Below are 20620 nucleotides of genomic sequence, written 5' to 3' on the forward strand. Positions count from 1 at the left end.
GATTGTGCCCAGTTCAGCTACAGAATTCAATTATACATATCAGCTTGAAATAACAAAAGGATTGTTGAGTTTCCTCCAAGTAGTTTGATTACAGGAGCCTGGTTCAACATCATATATTTTGTTTCACTGAATATGCCATAATCTTTAACTGAATGTGTCATAATCAGCCAGGTTCACACTTCTTAAGCCAAAAAGTACAGTACTACCAGTATTGACACCAACTGGATTCATACAACACAGTAAACTATAACCATGGAAACCATACTATGGCTTAGTTTAATTTATGAACCTAGCCAATGTGTCCTAGCCGAGTGTTTAATGTATCTTAACTGTGATGACAATGCACTGGAGAAAGAACAACCTAGCAAAGAATATAGATTTGAGTATTAATAAGCAAGAGACAACAAACACTGTAACTAGAATAGGTTGTGATGTCTGATATCAAACACCTGATCTATTTAGAACGATGATAGGATGTCTTGGATTGATTACTGCCAAAAAACTCCAAGTTCTTCCTACCAGTACTAGCATCTTCCTTTTTAAATCAACACACCAATATATAACAAAAATATAATTCTCAGATAATACCCAATAAATTCATAGCACGAAAAAAAAGAACATTTTCATAGGTAATGACTGCCCTATCAATATGTCATTACAGTTTGCTAAAGAAAAAATTAAGGGCTATACAATTGCACATAAAACCTGCACATAAAGATTTTTCCTGCAGATTCATCTGTCTGCCCTAAATTGTGATCAGATTCTCCCATTTAACAGCAAATTCAAAAATATCAAAAAGTTTGCTCCCCTATCTTAACTCACACCTTATTTTTGACATCATCTCGTGTACTTTGGAAGTCAAGTCTGGCTTCATATTCATTTTCAGCAAAGTTCTGCTCCATCGCTAACAATACATCCTGGAGATAGAGACTCTCCTCCTCATGATGTTCTAAGATTAACTTCCTGGCAGAAATGGAAATGGTCTCATGAGCATCAAGAATTTCACAAATCAAGTCCCTCATGACTATCTATCCCAACCCTATGTCCTTTCTTTTCTCATATCCGCACCTCTCTGTGTCAAATTCCTTCTGCAATGCTCGCAGCTCTGTCTGGTAATCCTCTTCTAAGTAGCCCAGGCGGCAGTTCTGGAGTTTCAACAGTTGATCTATGTTGTGTAAGTGGCTACGCAGGGCGTGTGTGTACTGAGCTTCTGCTTCAGCTAGGTCTTTAGCAAGGGACTGGGAGACAGAGAAAACCATAAAATCAGGACAAAGGGTAGGTTTGAATCAACTATGGAAATCAGCATTAAAAAAAATCAGAAATCTACAGTAGTCAGACCAATTATATCAGGCAAGCAAATGTATATAAAGCTATTGATTTTTTTTTGTTCTCCATACTGATAATACTACTAAAGTAGTAGTGGTACAAGCTACATCAGCTGCCATTGTAGCTGGACATGTGGGAGGTTACCCACTAAAGCTGCAAAGATTTTGGAATTATATTATTTTGATCAACCCTTCAGAGGACCCTTTTAAACCCATAAAGATGGGTTATGTTGATGGTCACCAGTTTTCTGAGAGTGGTCCCAAAGTGATGATATACTGACTTGTGTCTTGCTTCTTCCATGGCTTAATGTTTATGGAGATTCTCAATCATCCAGGTCATGGTTGTTCTTCAGGATTTTCTTGGGGTTTTTTTTCGTTGCAAACGTTTTGCTACCCATCCAAGAAACTTTTTCAGTTTCAGTCCTGAAGAAGCTTCTTGGATGAAGGAAAAAAAATCAAGAAACTCCAGCTGCCTTTTGAAAAGCACCTTTGGGTCTTCCATGGCTTCTTCCTGAAGAGCATCACCTTGGCTCCTGATGCTGAGCTTGTGTGGCAACTTCACACAACTGGAATGCTGCACTTCCTGTCCCTTTTCTGTTTTCATAGAGAGGACCAAGCCTCATAATGAAACAATGCACTGCAGCCTGGAATAACTGTGCATACTTTAAAACTAAACTTTAGACAGGTGACAGGGAACAAGTAATATTGCTGGTCTTCTGAGTTTGAGAATGCAGAGAACAAATGCAAACTACTTTATTACATATCTTGTTTTATGTGCGACAGTAAGCATTCTATTTTTCAGATAAGCTTCTAAATGTCTGTATGTTTGCTAACATACAGTTATATTAATAAATCTTGCCTTTCCTCACTATATATACAATATGTGACAGTTTATCCCTGGAAGCTGACTAAAATATACAGTATAAAAGAGATAAATACTGTACAAGATGATACCAACTGAGAACAATTTTTATTTAAAGGTATATAATTTGTTCTCACAGCTCATACTCTTTTTGCATAATGCCATATAGCCAGAGAGTTTCACAAGTTGCTTTCTATTCCTACCTGCCTTGCCTTTCTATAAAAGTATCCCCAATTGCTTGATACAGTCTTCTTCCATGGACTTTTAGAGATTGCTGCTCACCTTAATGACATTGTCTTTGCAATCCACAACACGTTCAAATGTCTGACTGAGAATCTCAATATCTTTACGTAGTTCCCTGGCCTTGACTTCGCGGAGAACAGTGCGCCATTGCAAGTTGATCTTATGCAGATTCACTGAGCTGTTGTGTTCCTCCTTGGCCAACTTGTCCTGAAATGCAAGTCACAGCTTACAATGCATTCCCCCAGAGGAATGTAGTCAATGCAGGCAGTGGCTAAATATTAAATGATTCTGAAGATCAAAATGTCTTGAATATTTTTTCTCTGAGAAAAATATGGGAAATGAAGCAATTAGGGCCATGCAAAATTCATAATGGAAACTGTTTTCATCAACTATCTACATTTGTTTGATTAGAGTTCTTGTACAAACTGAAGCAAGTATTCACTGAAATAATATAAACATATATTTATTGGTTCTGTCATCCCAATACAGACTTAAAGATCTTCACTCAAATTTTTTTCCCTACAGGTGCCTAGTAGTTGAAGGGTGAAGTTCATTGCCATGTAAGCTGAAATGTGCTTATACAATGAAGATGTCTCCTAGCCTCTCCAGTCCTTTGCACCCTGCCCTTTAAAATCTGTTCCAAAGATTTCCCATCAAAGAAGAGCTTGAAGGCATATCCGAAGCTGCCAGGGAAAAGTGAAAATAATCCCCCTCAGTGGAATTATATCATCTTAACCATTGTTTTGAATGTTAGATATTATTCTGGGCCAAATATTACTCCACTGATTAAACATTTTAAGCTCCATGTGAATAAGTCTGGGAGTTTTCAATAAAAACTGACTAACGGCATTACCTACCCTTCCTTGTCTTATACCCATCCCTCTGAACCACTAGCCTATTCCCAATCATTTTTTAAACAGCAAATACATTCATTATTATACAATCACTTCTTATTCAATTCACCTCATTAATTTGAAACTCTGTCACAGGCTGATCAAAACATGAGGTCCAAAAATATAGGTAAAAGATGTTGCTATTATTTTATATTTAATGTGTTTGCATAAAACATTTCAGACTACAGGGTATTCAATCATTTATTAATATTGCTTCTACTATTTTATGATTCATGCTATTCACATTTGAAAGCCATGCTCTGCTTCAATGGTAACATAAAGAGAATGTTGACATGTGACTTTTGATTTTGAGCAAGTTTGTATATATCTGATACAAATACTATTTCTATATTGTAAAGTTATTGTTCACATTTGATAGAATGCAGCATATTTTGCTGGTCCTACAGTCCTCTCCTTAGAACAGAGTATGTCTCACTTATTTTTGGCTTCATTGTAGCATTGGTGTTCTTTAACTTTTGAGCACCAAGTAGTACCTTTAGAAATTGGATCAACATGTCCTCCTTCTTCTTATTCATTTCCTCCTCAGCCAGCAGCTTTTGTTGCATCGTAAGCAACCGTTCTTCTTCAGTGACTACAGCCCGTTTGGCTCCCTTCTTTTTCGGCATGTTTATTATACTTAGAAAATTGAGAGATTTGTCAGACAAAGGAAAGACCCAAGTTAACAAAATTGATGTAAAGCCATTTTCCAATATATTGGCATATAGATGTATTAAATTGCATGCCTATTATATTTTCTGAGTTGGACATATCCTGTCTAAAGATTATGTAAATTGTTAAACTAACACTTCTGGAAAGTTCTAAATTGAGAAATCCCATTTTAAGCTAAAAGATACAATTCTGACTGCTAAAACAAGCTGCTATTTACATCTCTAAATTAAATGGTTATATTACTCATTCCTTTAATCCTGTCTGTTTACCATTCTTTATACATAATTATCCTCATTTTCTTCTAAAATATTTAGACATAGTATATTATTTTTTTTCCCATCCGACCCTTTCATTCTCATAACCCCCTGAGGAGGTTCAGGCTGAGAAACAGAAAGTCTACCATGTGCTTTGCAGATGAGTTGGGATTTGAAGCCGTTTCCCAAATGCTAAGTTGCATCCTGTATGAACTACTGTAACACAATCTAATTTGAACATATTAGAAGCATCAGCTGATCAGGGATGTTTTGGCCAAATTATTGAATGGAACCCAGTAGTTGCTTTTTTGAGTGTCACTATGCTCCTTTCTAAAACTCAAAATTCTGCTGATGATTGATAAGAAATGGATACTTGAAATATCACATTCTCCGTACAATCTTTCCCAAATTTTACAACTGGAATTCTCTTGGTCCTAATGCTATCAGAAGCAGTTTAAAGGAGAATAGAAAATAATTCCTTCTGGATGGATGGTTCACATTTTGAACTTCCCTACCAAAGAAATACAATTTGATGTTCTCCTTCCTCCTCTTCCCATAGTAGGCAAATATGTTTTTATTTAGGCAGATGTGTTAACATTAAAGTTAATTATCTGTCAATTTGGTCTTAATGTGGCTGTATACGGTGTCTTTATATTAACAGGACTTTAATTAGCCAATTCATTTGTCTAGATTTCCCTTCATTTTTATAGTGTTCAATACATTTAGCACCTCTTTTAGGAGAAAAAAAGTGTGCAAATTCAATAATTTGGTTGTTAGGCGAATCTCGCTCCCCCACCTTGACTTTCCCTGTTAGGAAGGATCCCATGATCTTGGGACACAGCAATGGTCATAAGTATGAACCAGATGCCAAGCAGCTGGATTTTGATCCCACCTATGCTGCAAAGGTGGTGAGTGTGAAAAATGGTCAGAAGTCACCTTTCCCAGGATCGTTGTAACTTTGAAGGGTCATTAAGCGAACTGTAGTAAGGGCTACCTGTAGATATTCAGATCAAACAAAACTGTTTTATACATGTGTTGTTTTTTTTCTTTCCAAAAATTCCCTTTCGGTCATCATCCCATAATAGGAATTGACTCTCGATTACAGTCACACACATACACGCGCGCGCGGGGGCAAACCCAAGACTTTCCCTACGAATTGACACCGACCTTTCCACCAAAAGAGCCTGCTCGTGTATTATTTATTCCGGCCCTCCCGTTCTTCTTCCTCTCCTCGTCCTCCTCCTCCTCTCCTCCTCGACCCACCGCCTCCCTCTCTGCGAGCGGGCCGCTTGCTCCAAGCCGAGTCTTCCCTGTCTCCTAGCAACGGCCCCTTTCCCGGCGACGCACCGGGGAGACGTTCCAGGGCCACAGCGCCCCCTAGTTGGGCTTGTCCAGGAGGACGGCCTTAGAGTGGCCTGCGCCCTGCTGGTACAGTGTACAAAGCCCCGGGGAAGGAAGGACGAAGCGAAAGCGACGCCTAAGAAATTGAGAGGGAGACCGGAGAGGCTGCAGCCACCTCCCCAGGGAAAACCAGGCCTTTCCAGGAAACGTATTTGGAAATTTTGAACGGTTCATTCTTTGAGTAGGCTTGTGATATTCCCCCCCCCCCTCTATCCGGTTGAACTCCCTTTAACAAAAGTTGGAATAGAACTTTAGAAAGCAAGCCGAGAGAGTCCACTGGTACCGGGTGGATAATACATTTAAATAAGTAAAATGTAGACTGTATGTCAGTGTTTCTCAACCTTGGCAACTTGAAGATGTCCGGACTTCAAATCCCAGAATTCCCCAGCCAGCATTCGCGAATGCTGGCTGGGGAATTCTGGGATTTGAAGTCCGGACATCTTCAAGTTGCCAAGGTTGAGAAACACTGCTGTATGTATTAATGAAGTCTATATCTCGCTTTTGTACAGAAGCTCAAGATTGTTTCTCCACCAAATTATTATCATTTAAATTTTTATTAACCAAAGTATAAAATACAAAGGGAACAGAAGAGGCATTTATTGGGTTTTCCAGACAATGGAAATTATTGGGAGTCCTCTACTGATCAGCACTGCAACTGCCTCTGTTGTGACTCAAAATCTACCTGGAAGTTAATCCTTGAAACCCAAAATTCTAAATTCTGGTATTTTGAGGTTTGCTTCTGTTTTTTTTTTTTTTTTCCTTCTTGGCAAAGGGGGACATATGAAATCTTCTTAGTTTGAGCCTTATTAAAGGAAAATAAAATTGGGGTTGAAAATTGATTCCTGCTGCCATATAGAGCCAGTTAACATATGTGCTCCTATAGATATTCCCCTGAGATGTTTGAATGCTTGCTTCAGTATTTAACAGCAATGTCCTGGTCTGAAGATGAGAGAATTTCAGTTGCCATGGCAACAGCACTTGGTAGTCAACTTATTCAGATATAACCTGGACCTACTTAGGAAGCTGCAGTCTAAATATAGCCAAGGAGCCCCCTTTTAATTTTAGGTCATCTACATTTCCAGTGGAAAGGGAGCAAAATACACAGAACAGAAGAGAAAGCGCAATAGGGATGAAAAGAATAGGGACTAAAATCTTTTAAGGAATAATCCCTGTAAAATATTAAACCGGATCAGCATTTCTGTGTTGAGCTCAGTCTGGATGAAGGGGGGTTTCATTGCTGCAATGAAAATCCAGTACTCATCCCAAATAATTAAGACCCAAATTTACACTGCAGGGCACACCTTTGATTCATTTTTCTCCTTCAGACACGTGATCTGAAGCTGGAAGCTAGTATTGCATCACAGTCATGATGTATTCTCAGGACTTTGAGGTTCATGGCTACCACCAATCTCTACCAGATGGTCTACAGTTGTGGGTCCAGCTGATTGCCTCAATTTGTTGGGGAGTTTCCGAGCAGTTGGACAGGCAGCTTAGTTGGGTGACTTGGCAAACTTTAGTACATGGAGGTGATGAAGGTGCTTGCCAAGATTATTTCTAACATACTTAGGAAAACCAGACTAGAGGTTTCTCAGTGAAAGACATGATCCCCAAGTAGATGTGTATTAATACCTGGTTACTTTTTGATTTGTCAGGAAGCAATAAGAACCCTACACTGAAAGCAAATTAGTCCACCCCAGCCTCAAATTTTAAGAAGTGCACACGAAGATGTTTCTATACCAAAAACTATTATTGAAAGTGTTATAAATACTCAGGTGGAGGATGTCAGGGGTCTAGAATGGAAAGGGAAAAGGAGATAGCATTGAGGGATTCTTTCACACAGACACACTTATGAAACACAATCAGTGAAGTTGGATCTCTCTCTCTCCATCTCTCTCTCCCTCTCTCTCTCCCCCTCCCTCCCCCTCCCTCCCTCTCCCCCTCTCTCCCCCCTTGTCCTCTCCCCCTCCCTCTCTCCCCCTCTCCCTCCCTCCCTCCCTCCCTCTCTCTCTCTCTCTCTCTCTCTCTCTCTCTCTCTCTCTCTCTCTCTCTGATGTTTTGCATTTAACTTCAGTTTATATTCCTGGTTTCCTCTTCTTTAATCTGGAAGAATACTTAGAACAATTGTTCCAAAGGTGCTTTTCCGAAAAGAAATTGGCCTTTCTTGGCTTTTTGCTTTGAAAACCTTTGGCCTTTCATCCAAGAGGCTTCTTCAGGAACACAAAAACAGTGCCTGGTGCTTGTTCTTTCAACAGGGATAGGACTGCAGGAATAATGAAAAGGGTGGGTTATCCCCCAGCCAGGGACCATATTAACCACTCTCCGGACAGAACATCTCGCCACCTTCATTGCCAAATTTGAAGAATGGAATGAAATCTGAAACAACTATATATCTTAAGATGGCTTCATTTTTTTAAATTCAATATGGGAGACAAACAAATATGAACTAGTGAAGGTGGCTCTGTTATTTTTAATATCCCTTCAACTATCATTCTTTGCTTTAGATTGGTTTTTGTATACTTTAGTTTATTAGCTCTTTGGTATGCTGCCCAAATCGTTCAGTTGTGAGATGGGCAGCTATATAAATTGGTATAAAAGCACTAGGCTAGAAAACAGGTGATCTGGACTTCAGGTTCTGCTTTAGCCATGAAGGCCAGCTGGGTGAAAATAAGAAGGTTGTTTGGTATGTCAACCTCTTTGAATTATTTGTAACAATAATAAGGGAGAGATACAAATAAATAAAAAAAGAAGCTGATTGCCTCAATACAATGTCCTTTTCTATGAATCTTGAAGAGTTTTTCCATTTTCTTTATCCTTCAGTCATCCTGTTTGGGCATTTTCAAGGAATAAGAGTTCAAAAATTTTACAGTGTTCTAATGACAAAAAGCATCCAACAGTTACGAATAACCTCAGAAGAACTGTTTCTTTAGAATTTCAAAAATACAAGTGGGAAAACTGAATTATCATAACCTAAAATATAGTGAGATTCAGAAAAGGCTTTACAGGAAAATAATCAAATGAATCTAGATACTGATGGTTCCTCTGTTCCTAAAAGAACAAGGAAGAGCAAAGTACCGTTGGTTAAAAAAGAAAAGAAAAGAAAAGAAAGAAACAATTTTGCACATCCCAGTTTGGGGGGGAAAGGTTTTTTTCTCTTTGCAACAGCTCTCTGTACTCCATTAAATTAAAAATAAAATGCACATATGTGTTTCCTGATTTACTTTTGCAGGGGAGGGTACTTCTTTAAATAGTGGGGTTTGATATGAATTCATTTGCTTCAAATGGAGGCATGGAAATGATGGATTGCCAGTGCCAAAGACTGGACAAATAGACTCCCTTCTTTTCAGCACTGAGAACAATCTTGTCAACATTGCCTCGGAGAAGTAAGAAAGGAAGTTAAACAGCTCATTGGACTTATTCTGAAAGTGTTATATTCCCGCTTACAGTATCACCCCACCTTGTTAATAAAACTACAAACAAATCTTTCCTGCTCTTTTTCCCCAGCCCTAGAATATCTCTAAATGAAATACCACAAGGTGGAAGCCCTTTCAACCAGTTGCTATTAGTCCGAGGATGCGTCCTGATGAATACAGAGGCAGTTCTGTTGAGGACCATCAAATTCAATAGAACTTCCATCAACCTTTCCCTTTCTTCTGCCTGCCAGATATATTGAGAGCCAGATATACTTGGAGCCTACCAAATTGGGGAAGACTAAATGAAACGTTTCCCAACATTTCTAAACCACTAGTTTAAACGTTAAATCTCATCTGAAGAGGATTAATTTTTATGTTCCATCAAATTCTTGAGCTGTCAACAGATAATTGATAGACAGGGATTGAGGATGCTATGAAATTTTTCTCATTGTGCACACTGGGGGTTGGGGCAGTGGTATCCTAAGTAATGATCCAAATATATCCTAATTTAGGAGCTCTTGGGTAGAAAGTTACATTTGCACTATCTTTTCTTTTAACTATTCTAAAATCTAGTTCTTTCTTTCCTTTCCATATAGATGAACTGTTGGAATACCTCTACCAGAAATCACCTTATCCATGCATTTAAATCATATTCATACTGGCTGCTAAAACATATACATGGTCCATAGTAAACTACTATTTCCAAAGAAGTGGTCTCCAGATGAAACTTAATGCTTTGTCAATGGTATTTTGTTCCTGTAAAAGTGCTACCTAGCTCCTCTTTAAAAGTGTCATCCATGGCTACTATTCAGCCTGAAAGATGCTATTTGAAGTAAACAGCTGTTTACAGGGAGAAACAGCGGAAGCAAAAGTACTTCTGAGTGTGAATGGCATGAGAGGGAAAAGCTTGGTTGTAGTCCCAAATGGCTGTAGGGGTTTGTTTTTTTCTTCAACTCACTCCCATCTTCTCATAATACAGTATATACCTTAAGCAGCATATCAGTTACCCAGGAATGTTCAATTAGGTTGCTGTTGAAGGAATAAAGTTGAAAAACTATAAAATAATACTCTTATTAACATAACAGGTCTTTTCTTCCCTTTTGGAACTTAGAATATATCTTGTTTGCCTCTCTCCCAAAACTGAGTCCAACAATGCTCACTTGGTTGAGTTGGGTGGTATAGAAATTGAATAAACAAATACCCTGACAATGACCTTGTGACCTCTAGGCTGGAGTACTGCAATGTGCTCTACATGGGGCTGCCCTTGAAGAGTATTCGGCGACTTCAGCTGGTCCAGAATGCAGCCGCGCGAGCGATCGTGGGTGCACCTCGATTCACCCACGTAACACCTATCCTCCGCGAGCTGCACTGGCTGCCTGTTGATCTCTGGGTGCGCTTCAAGGTGCTACTTGTCACCTACAAAGCCCTTCATGGTATTGGATCTGGGTACTTGAGAGACCGCCTACTGCCAATTACCTCCACTAGACCGATAAGATCGCATAGATTAGGCCTCCTCCGAATTCCATCAGCCAGCCAGTGTAGACTGGCAACTACCCGGAGGAGAGCCTTCTCGGTGGCTGCTCCGACCCTCTGGAACGAACTCCCCGTGGAGATCCGGACCCTCACCACCCTCCAGACCTTCCGCGCCGCACTTAAAATCTGGCTATCCCGGCTGGCCTGGGGTTAAAGACTCTAACCCCTACTCGAATTGTATGACTGTTGAGTTCTTAAATGATGTAGTACTTTTATGTTGTAAATTGTTTGTCCTTTCCCCCCCCCCCCCTTTGAACTGTGAGCCGCCCTGAGTCCCCCCAGGGAAAAGGGCGGCATACAAATAAAGTGAAACTGAAACTGAAACTGAAATAAATGAGGTAAAATAATAAATAAAATATAGAACTCTTATCAGTCGTATAATTGTCCCAATGCATAAGACGTGTTTCTGATTTTCTTTCATTCACTCCATGTTTTTTCATGGGGAGTAGGGAATGCAGTTAGTTATTTTCTTATTGCGTACTTATCTGTTGTGGCCCAGCAGGAGCCGTTGGAGCTGCCACCAGACTCCAACAGTGAGGGGCCCTATGAGTCAGTTCTGGAGGATGTGGAGGACCCAGGACAGGGTTCCAACTCCGAGCAGGGCGCAGAGAGGCTTGTTGGCCACCAGGAGGCGCCTGAGCCTTGGACCAGTGGGGAGGAGACAAGGGAGACTGATCCGGACGCCAGTAGTGAGTTGTTCCTGGATGCCCGGCACCGAAGAGCTAATAGGTGTCAGGAACAGTTGTGCAAGTACAGGAGGTAATTGCACTCAGCTGGTGGTCATTAGGTTCCTCTCCAGACTATAAAAAGACTGCTTGTGCTCACGCCCCTCTTGCAGAAGTCAACGCATTGACTAAAAGTTGGAGAACTTTTGTAACTAGCTTGGCAGGCTGGATTGCTGCCAAGGCTTATCTGAGTTGCTGCCAAGGTCCTTATCTGTTTGTTATGCTTGGCTTTCAGCCACCAAGGTTTTGGTTTCTTGCTATTAAAGTACATTCCAGTTAAGCTTGTCTCGGCATTCATTACTGGATGGAGGAGGGGGTCAGAACACTTATCTATCTGAAAACTTCCAAAAACTGACCCTAAAATAGAAATCAGATTTGTTTTCTGAACATAGATATTCTTTACAAAGCCCCAAAGAAGGGATAAATATCCACCCTTCTCCTTCTTAAACGGTGGGCTCTCTCCATGTATGTGTATGAGGCCTCTTATTCAGTAATTCCAAATCAACATGGCTGTGAAACTTGCTGAGAGGAATTCTGGGAGCTGTAGTCCCAATACAAATTAAAGGCTATACAGGTAGTCCCTGACTTATGACCATAACTGAGCCCAAAATTTCTTTTGTTAAATGAGACATTTGTTAAGTGAGTTTTGCTCCATTTTACGACTTAAAAAAAGTTTTATTGGATTTTTATTTTTAAACATAAAGCAACATCAATACTTGAACAGTGTAGCCTATTGGTAAACTCATATTAATACAAATAACAACAGTCAATTGTTACATTAATCAAACTTGTATAATCCCAATATTAACATACTTGATTGTTTTAGTAGATGAAAAGATGAGAGATTGAAAGATGGTATTACTATGCATGTTTAAGAAGATTATTGATATTAGAATGGAACATGGAAACACTGAATAACTAAAACAATCAAGTATGCCCTGTTTCTTGCCACAGGTGTTAAGTGAGTCATTGCAGTTCATAAGTTAGTAACTCGGTTGTTAAGTGAATGTGGTTTCCCCATTGACTTTCCTTGTCAGAAGATTGCAAAAGGGGATCACATGACTCTGGGGCACTGCAACTGTCATAAACATGAGTCAGTTACCAAGTACCTGGATTTTGACCACATGATCATGGAGATGCTGCAAAGAACGTAACTATGAAAAATGGTCATAAGTCCATTTTTCTTCAGTGCTGTTGTAACTTTGATGGTCACTAAATGAACTGTTGTAAGTCTAAGACTACCTGTAATTGAAAGGCTTACATAGCTACCGGTAACTAAGGTCAGGGGAATTTAACTCTGGCCTTGAAAAGGAAGTGTGGAAGAGGAATGGAATGATTACTTGGCCCTGGGAAAGTAAAAACACCAGAAACAGAACAGAACTGCCTTTTTGTTTTATTTAATTTGGGATTAGAAGGCCAATAATGCCAAACAATTCTGAGTGGTCTGCAACACTATACACAGAGCAGGCATTGCAACAACAAAAAAGGTCTGCTTTCTAGAGCTGACAGACCACATTGTTTACGTGAAGGAACCACAAAAAGCCCATCCTGCCATATGGCACAGGAAGAGCACGAATTATCAGAGTTACATGGTCCCTGAAATGGCCAGGACCTAGGCCTTTAATAGCTTTATACATGATAATTAATACCTTGAATAATTGAAGCTGACTGGCAACCAGTTCAGTTTGCAAGGCAACGTTGTCGTAAGAGCACACAAAGGCACTGACAACATTGCTTGGGTAGCCCAGGGATGAGACATATTATTCAATGTCATCAGCAGGCCAATGGTACCAGACTCCAGACTGATGGAAGTTCTCACCCAGTGATTTCATGTAGATGCAAACCAAAATCATAAGAGTGTTGAACTATAAGTACTCTACAAATGAGGGGGTTGGGAGGCTACAGGGTTGAACTCTCCCTTCTTTCAACACTATGGAACCAACTTTCATGGAAAGGAGAACCAGTCTAGCAAATGGGGCAGGGATGATGCTGCACAACAGAGAATGCAGTATAGCAGGAGCAATCCCAAGTCTTCCTAGAGCACAATTTGATCCAGAGAGTCTCCCTTCCAGTTATCTATGGGGCGCAGCTTTAAGGACAGACCTCCACATAGAAAAAGCCATCCTGTCTCCTCTCTCCTAGACTCACAGCTGCTGCCTAACTTGAAATCCAGCGTGCACATTTTAAAAAGAGAATGACACACACCCATCCACCAGGCCTGCCCAGATCCTCGTTATATACAGTACAATAATTTGGCTGATTCATATTGATTAAATAACGAATGAGAACAATTTATAACAAACTGCCTTGGAATTCAGAGGCACCACCAAGGACTGGATGACTTGGCCTTAGGGATGAATATTGAAGGATGGCCAACGAGATTGCTCAGAATGTCACTGAATGAAACCACATCAGGGTTCCAAGTAACACACCCAACAAAAGAAGATTCCGAGGCTTGAGTTTGCTCAAAGTTCAATTTTGTTAGAGATGTCATATTGGCACATCTGGGAAAACCCAAATCTGAAAGTTTCCAGGTTTTCCTTAACCAAGTGAAAGTTCAAGTCCCTGCCCAGCACCCACATGTCCATCACATGGTCCAATCAGGATGCCTCCCAGTCATCCCATTGCAGCTGCAGGGCAAGATGTCCTTGACTCTCTGAGAAAGGAATGTTATTTTGACTATATCCCATATTCCATATAATCCCCTTTCCCAGTTTCCCACAGCATTAAATGTGGCAGGCCTGAAAGCCCAATGCAAAAGATGGCTTCTAGGCCTGACAAACCCATTCTCATATTCCTGTCCTGATCTTGTCTTTAAAAAGGAACAGTGAAGGTTTTGCATAAGCTTTTAAGATTCTGTTTACTGGAAATAATAAAAACAGCACTCCTAGAATCCCTCCAATGTCTGTTTCTTGGCCCAGGCTATATTGACATACAAAGACTTCAGTAAAAGATCAGGAGGAGTCTGGTGGCAGCTTTTCCAGTTAAGAACTTTAATTAAAAGATACCCACTTTTTAATGCATTAGGATTTAAATTCTGGTGAGATAACCTACATCTGCACAACCACATTTGTTTTCCTCTCCCTTATTTAAATCTATATCAATCTAGCCACCCGATGCATCTGTTAAAGTGGGCTGCAGCTCATGATGCCTTTTAATAAAATATATTAGTTGTGAAAAAAGTACCACTTTCTCATTTTTTACTACCATGGATTAACATGGTTCTCCTTCCACAAAGACTCAAGTAAAATATCTTTAATACTAATCTTGGGAAAAATACAGAGCTTTGGAAACTACCAGAGGAATTTCCTATCTCATTTTCAGTGAATTCATTCAACAGGTTAGAGTCTCTGAATAATTTGAAACACTTCTTCCCAGCTTTCTTGTCACGTGGGCTGATCTGTCATTTATTAGACTTATTACTTATGTTTATTGTCCCTTTTGTTCCTTTTTCACCCCCACCCCCCAATCTCTCACACTATTTAGGGAAGGTTGTTTTCTATCCCATAAAGAAGCTGTGGGATGTATGCATATTTTAAATAAATAAATAGCTGTGTAATTATTGCAGTGCTCATCTTGGCAATTGTTGAGTAATTCTTACAATATTGGTACAACATTATTTTAAATGATACGTGGATCATCTGAGACCTACTTCTTGGCTGAAATGAGATTGGAACCAGGATTTCCTGAACAACAACTTTACTGGTTAGCCACTAAATTTGTTCCATACATGACTTTCTAGACCCAGTTATTTGGGATTTTCCTTTCTAGCTGAGTTTGAGTTCAAGCATTCCATTTCACAATTTCCAGGCATCAAAAGTGCTTTTTACTGTTGTAAACTTACATTGACATCATCAGAATTTCCAGATATGATCCCAAAGCCAGGAAAACGTTGCTAGAAAATGAAACTCTGCGGTGCAGCATTTTTCTCCTATTCATCACCACATTCATGTCATTCTACGTAGGTCTCTCCCCTCCTTGACTTCCTCCACATTCCAGTTTGCCAAACAAAACACAACAAAACTCAAATACTTAATCAACTAACAAATAAACTAGTGAAACAAAAGCAAACATACAAAAAAAAGTTCAAAGCAATTTTTAAAAACCCTGTACGTGACCTTAAAAAAAAAAACCTTAGCTGATATATTAGAAGAAGTCACATGATTAAAATTCCAACGCTTGGCAACTGAGTCATATTTTTGATGGTTCCAGCATCCTGAGGTCATGTGATCACCTTTCTGACAAGCAAAGTCAATGTGGAAGTCAGATTCACTTGACAATCGTGTTACTAAATTAACCACTGCAGTGATTCACTTAACAAAAGTAGCAAGAAAGATCATAAAATGGGGCAAAACTCACTTCACTGTCTCACTTACTAACAGAAACTTTGGACTCAATTGTGGTCATAAGTCAAGGATAACCTGTATCAAGGTATACTACCGGTACATAACATTTCAGATTCTGTATATTACACCAAATCCTAGGACTTTCTTTCTCATCATATTAAACAACCAATTACTGTACTCGGAACAAACCTTACAGTACCTTGGAACTCAAATGCAGCAAAGATGCAGACCAGAATTGAGTCTCCCAAAACTCCATTAGATCTCCTCTTCACATTCATTTTAAGTTAACCATTTCTTCCTTACTGAGGCTGAAGTTACTGTCCCTACAATCATCTCCCACGTTTGAGAATAAATGTATACATGATTAAGTAGTTAACTTCCTTCAAACTGCTTTAGGTCCTCGCTCACCTTTCGCCCGCCGCTTGGAACTCACCGCCCCCGCTTCCCCCCACTGCTTGGAGCTCCAAGCATTGAGGGTGTGCTCTCAGCACTTTTTCCAGTGGCAGGGGGATCCTTGCTCACCTTTTTCCCGCTGCTTGGAGCTCACTGCCCCCCTTGGGTATACTGCGCCCAGATAAGGAGGCTCTCCACCCCAGCTGCCTCCTCGACAGCAGTCCCAGTGCTCAGTGCTCCCCTGCTGAGGCATATAGAAGTTGTGGTCAGCCTGGCAGCACCACTCACCTGGGTCAGCTCTTCTCTGTAGATGGCACAGTAGCAGACCTCACAGAGCACTCGCAAGGCTACCAACTCCAGCTCGCCGCAGCACTGGATGCAGCTGCCCTGACCCTCCATGCCACCACCCCCATCCCCGCCGTGGCTGCAACACTGTGAAGCTTGCTGGGCTGTCCCCCACATCCCTGCTGGGCTAGCATCTTCCAAAGCCGCTGGTGTTGTGAAAGTGAAGTGGGGTGAGCGGCGGGATGAGCAACTAGTGACAGGGGGATTGGTTCAGGGGTGTGGCCAGCCGGCCATTGCTACCAGTTCTCCAACCTGTGGGAAATGGCAGCCAGATGTTTGGGCGAACCACTGCAAATCAGCTGAGTACCACCTCTGATCCAGATACACTAACCATATTTTTCTAGTTACCGGTATTTCCTCATAAATAAGACTGGGTCTTATTTTCTTTTGGGTCCCAAAATAAGCACTAGGGCTTATTTTCAGAGGTTGTCTTATTTTTTTTCCATGTACAGATGGCCCACTTCTTCTGCTTGCTCGCAGTGGGGCAGGAGGCTGTGTGGTGTGCCAGTGCCACCGCTGTGAGGCGAGGTGGTGTTGCCCCATGCACCCTATAGTGGCTTACCTCAGGCCCCCCGCAGCCAGGCCCCCCACACCCTGAGGCTTGCCTTACCTCGTGGCAGCGGCTCCAACAGCCCATCCAGCAGGACCCTATGTGGGCAATAGCCCACTTCTTCTGCCTCCTCACAGCTGCAACAAAACAGGAGGCTGAGTGACACATTGGTGCTATGGCTATGAGGCAAGGTGGGGGATGGAGCCCCATGTGCCCCACACTGGCTTAGCTCAGAGCCCCTGAAGCAGACCACCCCTGCCGCCGCACCAACACACTGCTCGGGCTTCTGCTCCATTGCAGCAGTATGCAAGCAGAAGTGGGCCAGTGGTTACATATGCTCCTGCTGCACCACGTTTTTAGTGCTGCCACTGTGAGGCAGATGTTGGGGCATGGGTGGTCTGGCTGTGAGGGTCCAGAGGTAAGCCAGTTCAGGGCATATGGGGCAGCTCCACCACCATACCCCCTTGCCTCATGGCTGCAGCACGAGCAACCAGAGGGAATGGGTGGGTGGCCGATTTAAGTAGGGCTTATTTTGGGGGGGTTAGGGCTTATATTAAGTGCACATGGAAAAACATACTAGGTTTTATTTTCAGGATAGATCTTATTTTCGAGGAAATTGGGGTATGTAAGGGGGCATAAGCATGTATTCACTCAAATGGGCTCATAATATATATTCAAAAAGTAAATCTACCCAAAGCTTAGCTAAATTAAGAACCCTGTTTTCCCCTGATGCAACAGCAGTCAAAGGGGATTAAGTAATAAATTTTCTCTCTCAATTATGGGTTGTTCTGCATTATTTATTGAGAGGAGGGGGAGAATGAAGAAAAAGAATAAACAGAGGAAGGTATTATGAAATTGAATGGTGTAACATTGGGATTATTATCCCAAGTAAACAACCTCACCTTGGATTTGTTTACCCATCCCATGTGACTTATTTTCATCACTTTTAACTCATCACTGTCAGATCCCCAAAGATTCTCACGGAATATTCTCTACATAGAAATTGGAATGTGCTATGGTTAACGAATTAGTTGTGACAGATTATCAAGACCCTGTTCTCCTCATCATTGGCCATGATAGTATGGTCTTCTGGGAGTTAGGATTTAGTAACTTCTGGAGTATTACAAAATTTGTAGCACAATGCTGTAGAACAGTAATAAGAGAATCCTGGTATAATCAGCCCCTTCTTCCTTTTTTGACCACATGTGAAGGTGTCCTTCAGATATTTCTACCAAATGAAGTAAGGTGGCTAGCCACAAGAAAGAGGCCATCTCAGTTGTGGGGCTCTGCCTCTGGAAAGCTTTTCCTAAGGGGAGACAGTTATTCTGGAAATCATTATAGGAATTTATTTTCTTAATATCCACTTTCTGTAGGGATAATGGCATTCATACATTTTTTTCTATATTCCCCATGCTGCTCATTGCTATATTTTACTGTTTGTACTCTTGTTGTTTGAGTGTTTTAATCACTCCACTGATCTCAGAAGCTAAGGAGAGTTGGGCTTGGTTAATACTTGGATGGGATCCCACCTGGAAATTCCAGAGAAGCTGGTTAAATGAGGAAATTGAAAACAGTATTTTGATTTCCAAAAACAGAAGGCCATATCATGCCAAAAAACGCCCACAAGAATACAAGGCATCCATCCAAGGCTAAGGTGGATTTGAGGGTATTTTTACCTTTAGTTTGTCTGGGAATTTTTTGAGTAGCTAATGTTTAATATGTGCATTGCAACATCTGTGACATTCTGAAGAAACCAAAGCATAATTCTTCACTAAACATGCCAGGAACTGAGGCTGCTTGGAAGTTACATCATCTTGAAAATATATCCCCTAACTTCAGATGTGTCAAGGTTAGTTCTGCTTTCTTACCTGAGATTTATTTTATGGTATTTATTTAAAGTACCCGAAGCTCTCAGAAAGGCTCTCGTTATTAGGTCAATCAGAGTAAGGGGTCATTAACATGGAAACAATAAACTTTGAAGAGATGTGGGATGGCCCTTTAATTCACTTCTTCCTTCTCTAGCTCACAGAGGGGTTTGTCCTCATTACACATGTACTTGGAGGAGGAAGCCATCATCCTTCTTCCTGAACCTCAAATGCAGGTAGTTCTCAACTTACAACAGTTTATTTAGTGACTGTTTAAAGTTACCACGTCACTGAAAAAAGTGACTTATGACAGTTTTTCAGTTCTGACCCTTGCAGCATCCACATGAAAATGTGAGCAAAATGGTGGCAGTGTCTACGGTCATGTGATCACCTTTTGCAACCTTCTGACAAGCAAAGCAATGGGGAAGCCAGATTCACTTAACAACCGGGTGACTAACTTATCACTTAACAACTGAGGCCACAAAGGTTGCAAAATGGGGCAAAACTTATTTAACAAGTGTTTCAACTATGGAAATGTTGGGCTCAATTGTGGTCGTAAGTAGAGGACTACCTGTACTTTGGCTACCAAATGAGAAGATGGGACTCATTGGAAAAGACCCCGATGTTGGGAAAGATTGAAGGCAAAAGGAGGAGGTGATTGAAGAAAATGAGATTGTTAGATACTGTAGCAGTGGTGGGTTTCTGCTGGTTCGCACCGGATCAGGAGAACCGGATGGTGAAATTTACAGATCTGGTGAGAGGAGGTTTGACCAGTGGACCCGGAAGTAACTTCTGGAACGCCTGCCCCAGCCCTGTCGCTCCTCGCTCACCCCCGCCCGTCCGGAAGCCGCTCCATCGCTCGCTCCCCTTGTCCGTCCGCACTATCCTAGCCCAATTCGGTCAAGTCCCATACCTGGGAGTGGAGGTGGTGAACGGAGAAGCATGGAGAGGTCCAGCAGCACAATCCACCAGACAGCAGCGGCAAACTCAGGAGTTTTCTCCTGGATTCCTCTCTGTCTTGCCTCCTCCCATCTCCCAAAGTTCTTTCACCAGCATGTGATAGCTTTCTACTGGACTCCTCTCTGCCCTGCCTTCCCCAATTTCCCTAATTTCGGCCCTTAATCCTCCGTTTGTCTATTTTTGGGAGGCTTTCCCCTCTCTTCCCCCCCCCTTTCATAGGAGTCCCAAAAATTTTTGCCACATGGCCTGGGGGGGGGTGGTCATGACTGAGTGTGCATGAGTGATGTCAAGTTGGCCATACCTGCCCTGTCACATGACTGTCAAACCACGCCCACAAAATAGGCCACACCCCCAGAATAGATTCTTTAAAAAATTGAAACCCACCACAGTATCATCAATGTGGTAGCCATGGGTTTTGGGTGGATTCTGAGAGACACTGGAAGGTGGGGCTGACATGCTATGTTCATGGGGTTGTGAAAATCAGACTTGAATTAGTGACTGAACAACAAAAACTTACAAATGGTTGCTTTCAGGGAACAAGAGATTTCCTCCTAGTGCAGGGATGTCAAACTCAAGGCCCAATGGTTGGATCTGGCCCACAGGATGTTTAGATCTGGCCCACAGGGGGTGTCAAACTTGATTTCATTGAGAGCTGCATCAGGGTTATGTTTGACCTTGGAGGGCTGGGATGGGTGTAGCCAGGGTGGGCATGGCCAACTTGATGTCACTCGTGTTGGGGGTGCCTGTGGCGGCCTGAGCACTCTGCCAACAAAAACAGGTTCTCGAGCTCCGTTTTTGGCTGCAACTCCTGCAACCCTCTGCCAGCGAAAACGGAGCTCAGGAGGG

At 41.5% G+C, this 20620-nt stretch overlaps 1 protein-coding gene across 3 annotated transcripts in view; it reads right to left on the reverse strand.

Annotated features, from left to right (window-relative positions):
• The window catches only part of CCDC65 (coiled-coil domain containing 65), a 42671-nt gene that overhangs the window by 8397 nt on the left and 13654 nt on the right, over window positions 1–20620 (reverse strand). For 2 of the 3 annotated variants that reach the window (XM_032211513.1, XM_032211512.1), the window contains exons 2-5: window positions 3818–3959; window positions 2470–2637; window positions 1069–1238; window positions 825–963 (exon numbers count right to left, since the gene is read on the reverse strand). In XM_032211513.1, coding sequence (XP_032067404.1) covers window positions 825–963; window positions 1069–1238; window positions 2470–2637; window positions 3818–3949 — 609 coding nt within the window. In that variant the 5' untranslated portion in view covers window positions 3950–3959. Of the gene's footprint in view, window positions 1–824; window positions 964–1068; window positions 1239–2469; window positions 2638–3817; window positions 3960–5413; window positions 5843–20620 lie in introns of those variants that run through there. The other variant, XM_032211511.1, reaches the window with a different exon arrangement.

This window comes from Thamnophis elegans, chromosome 2, assembly GCF_009769535.1.
Source record: "Thamnophis elegans isolate rThaEle1 chromosome 2, rThaEle1.pri, whole genome shotgun sequence".
NCBI classification, from domain to species: Eukaryota; Metazoa; Chordata; class Lepidosauria; order Squamata; family Colubridae; genus Thamnophis; species Thamnophis elegans.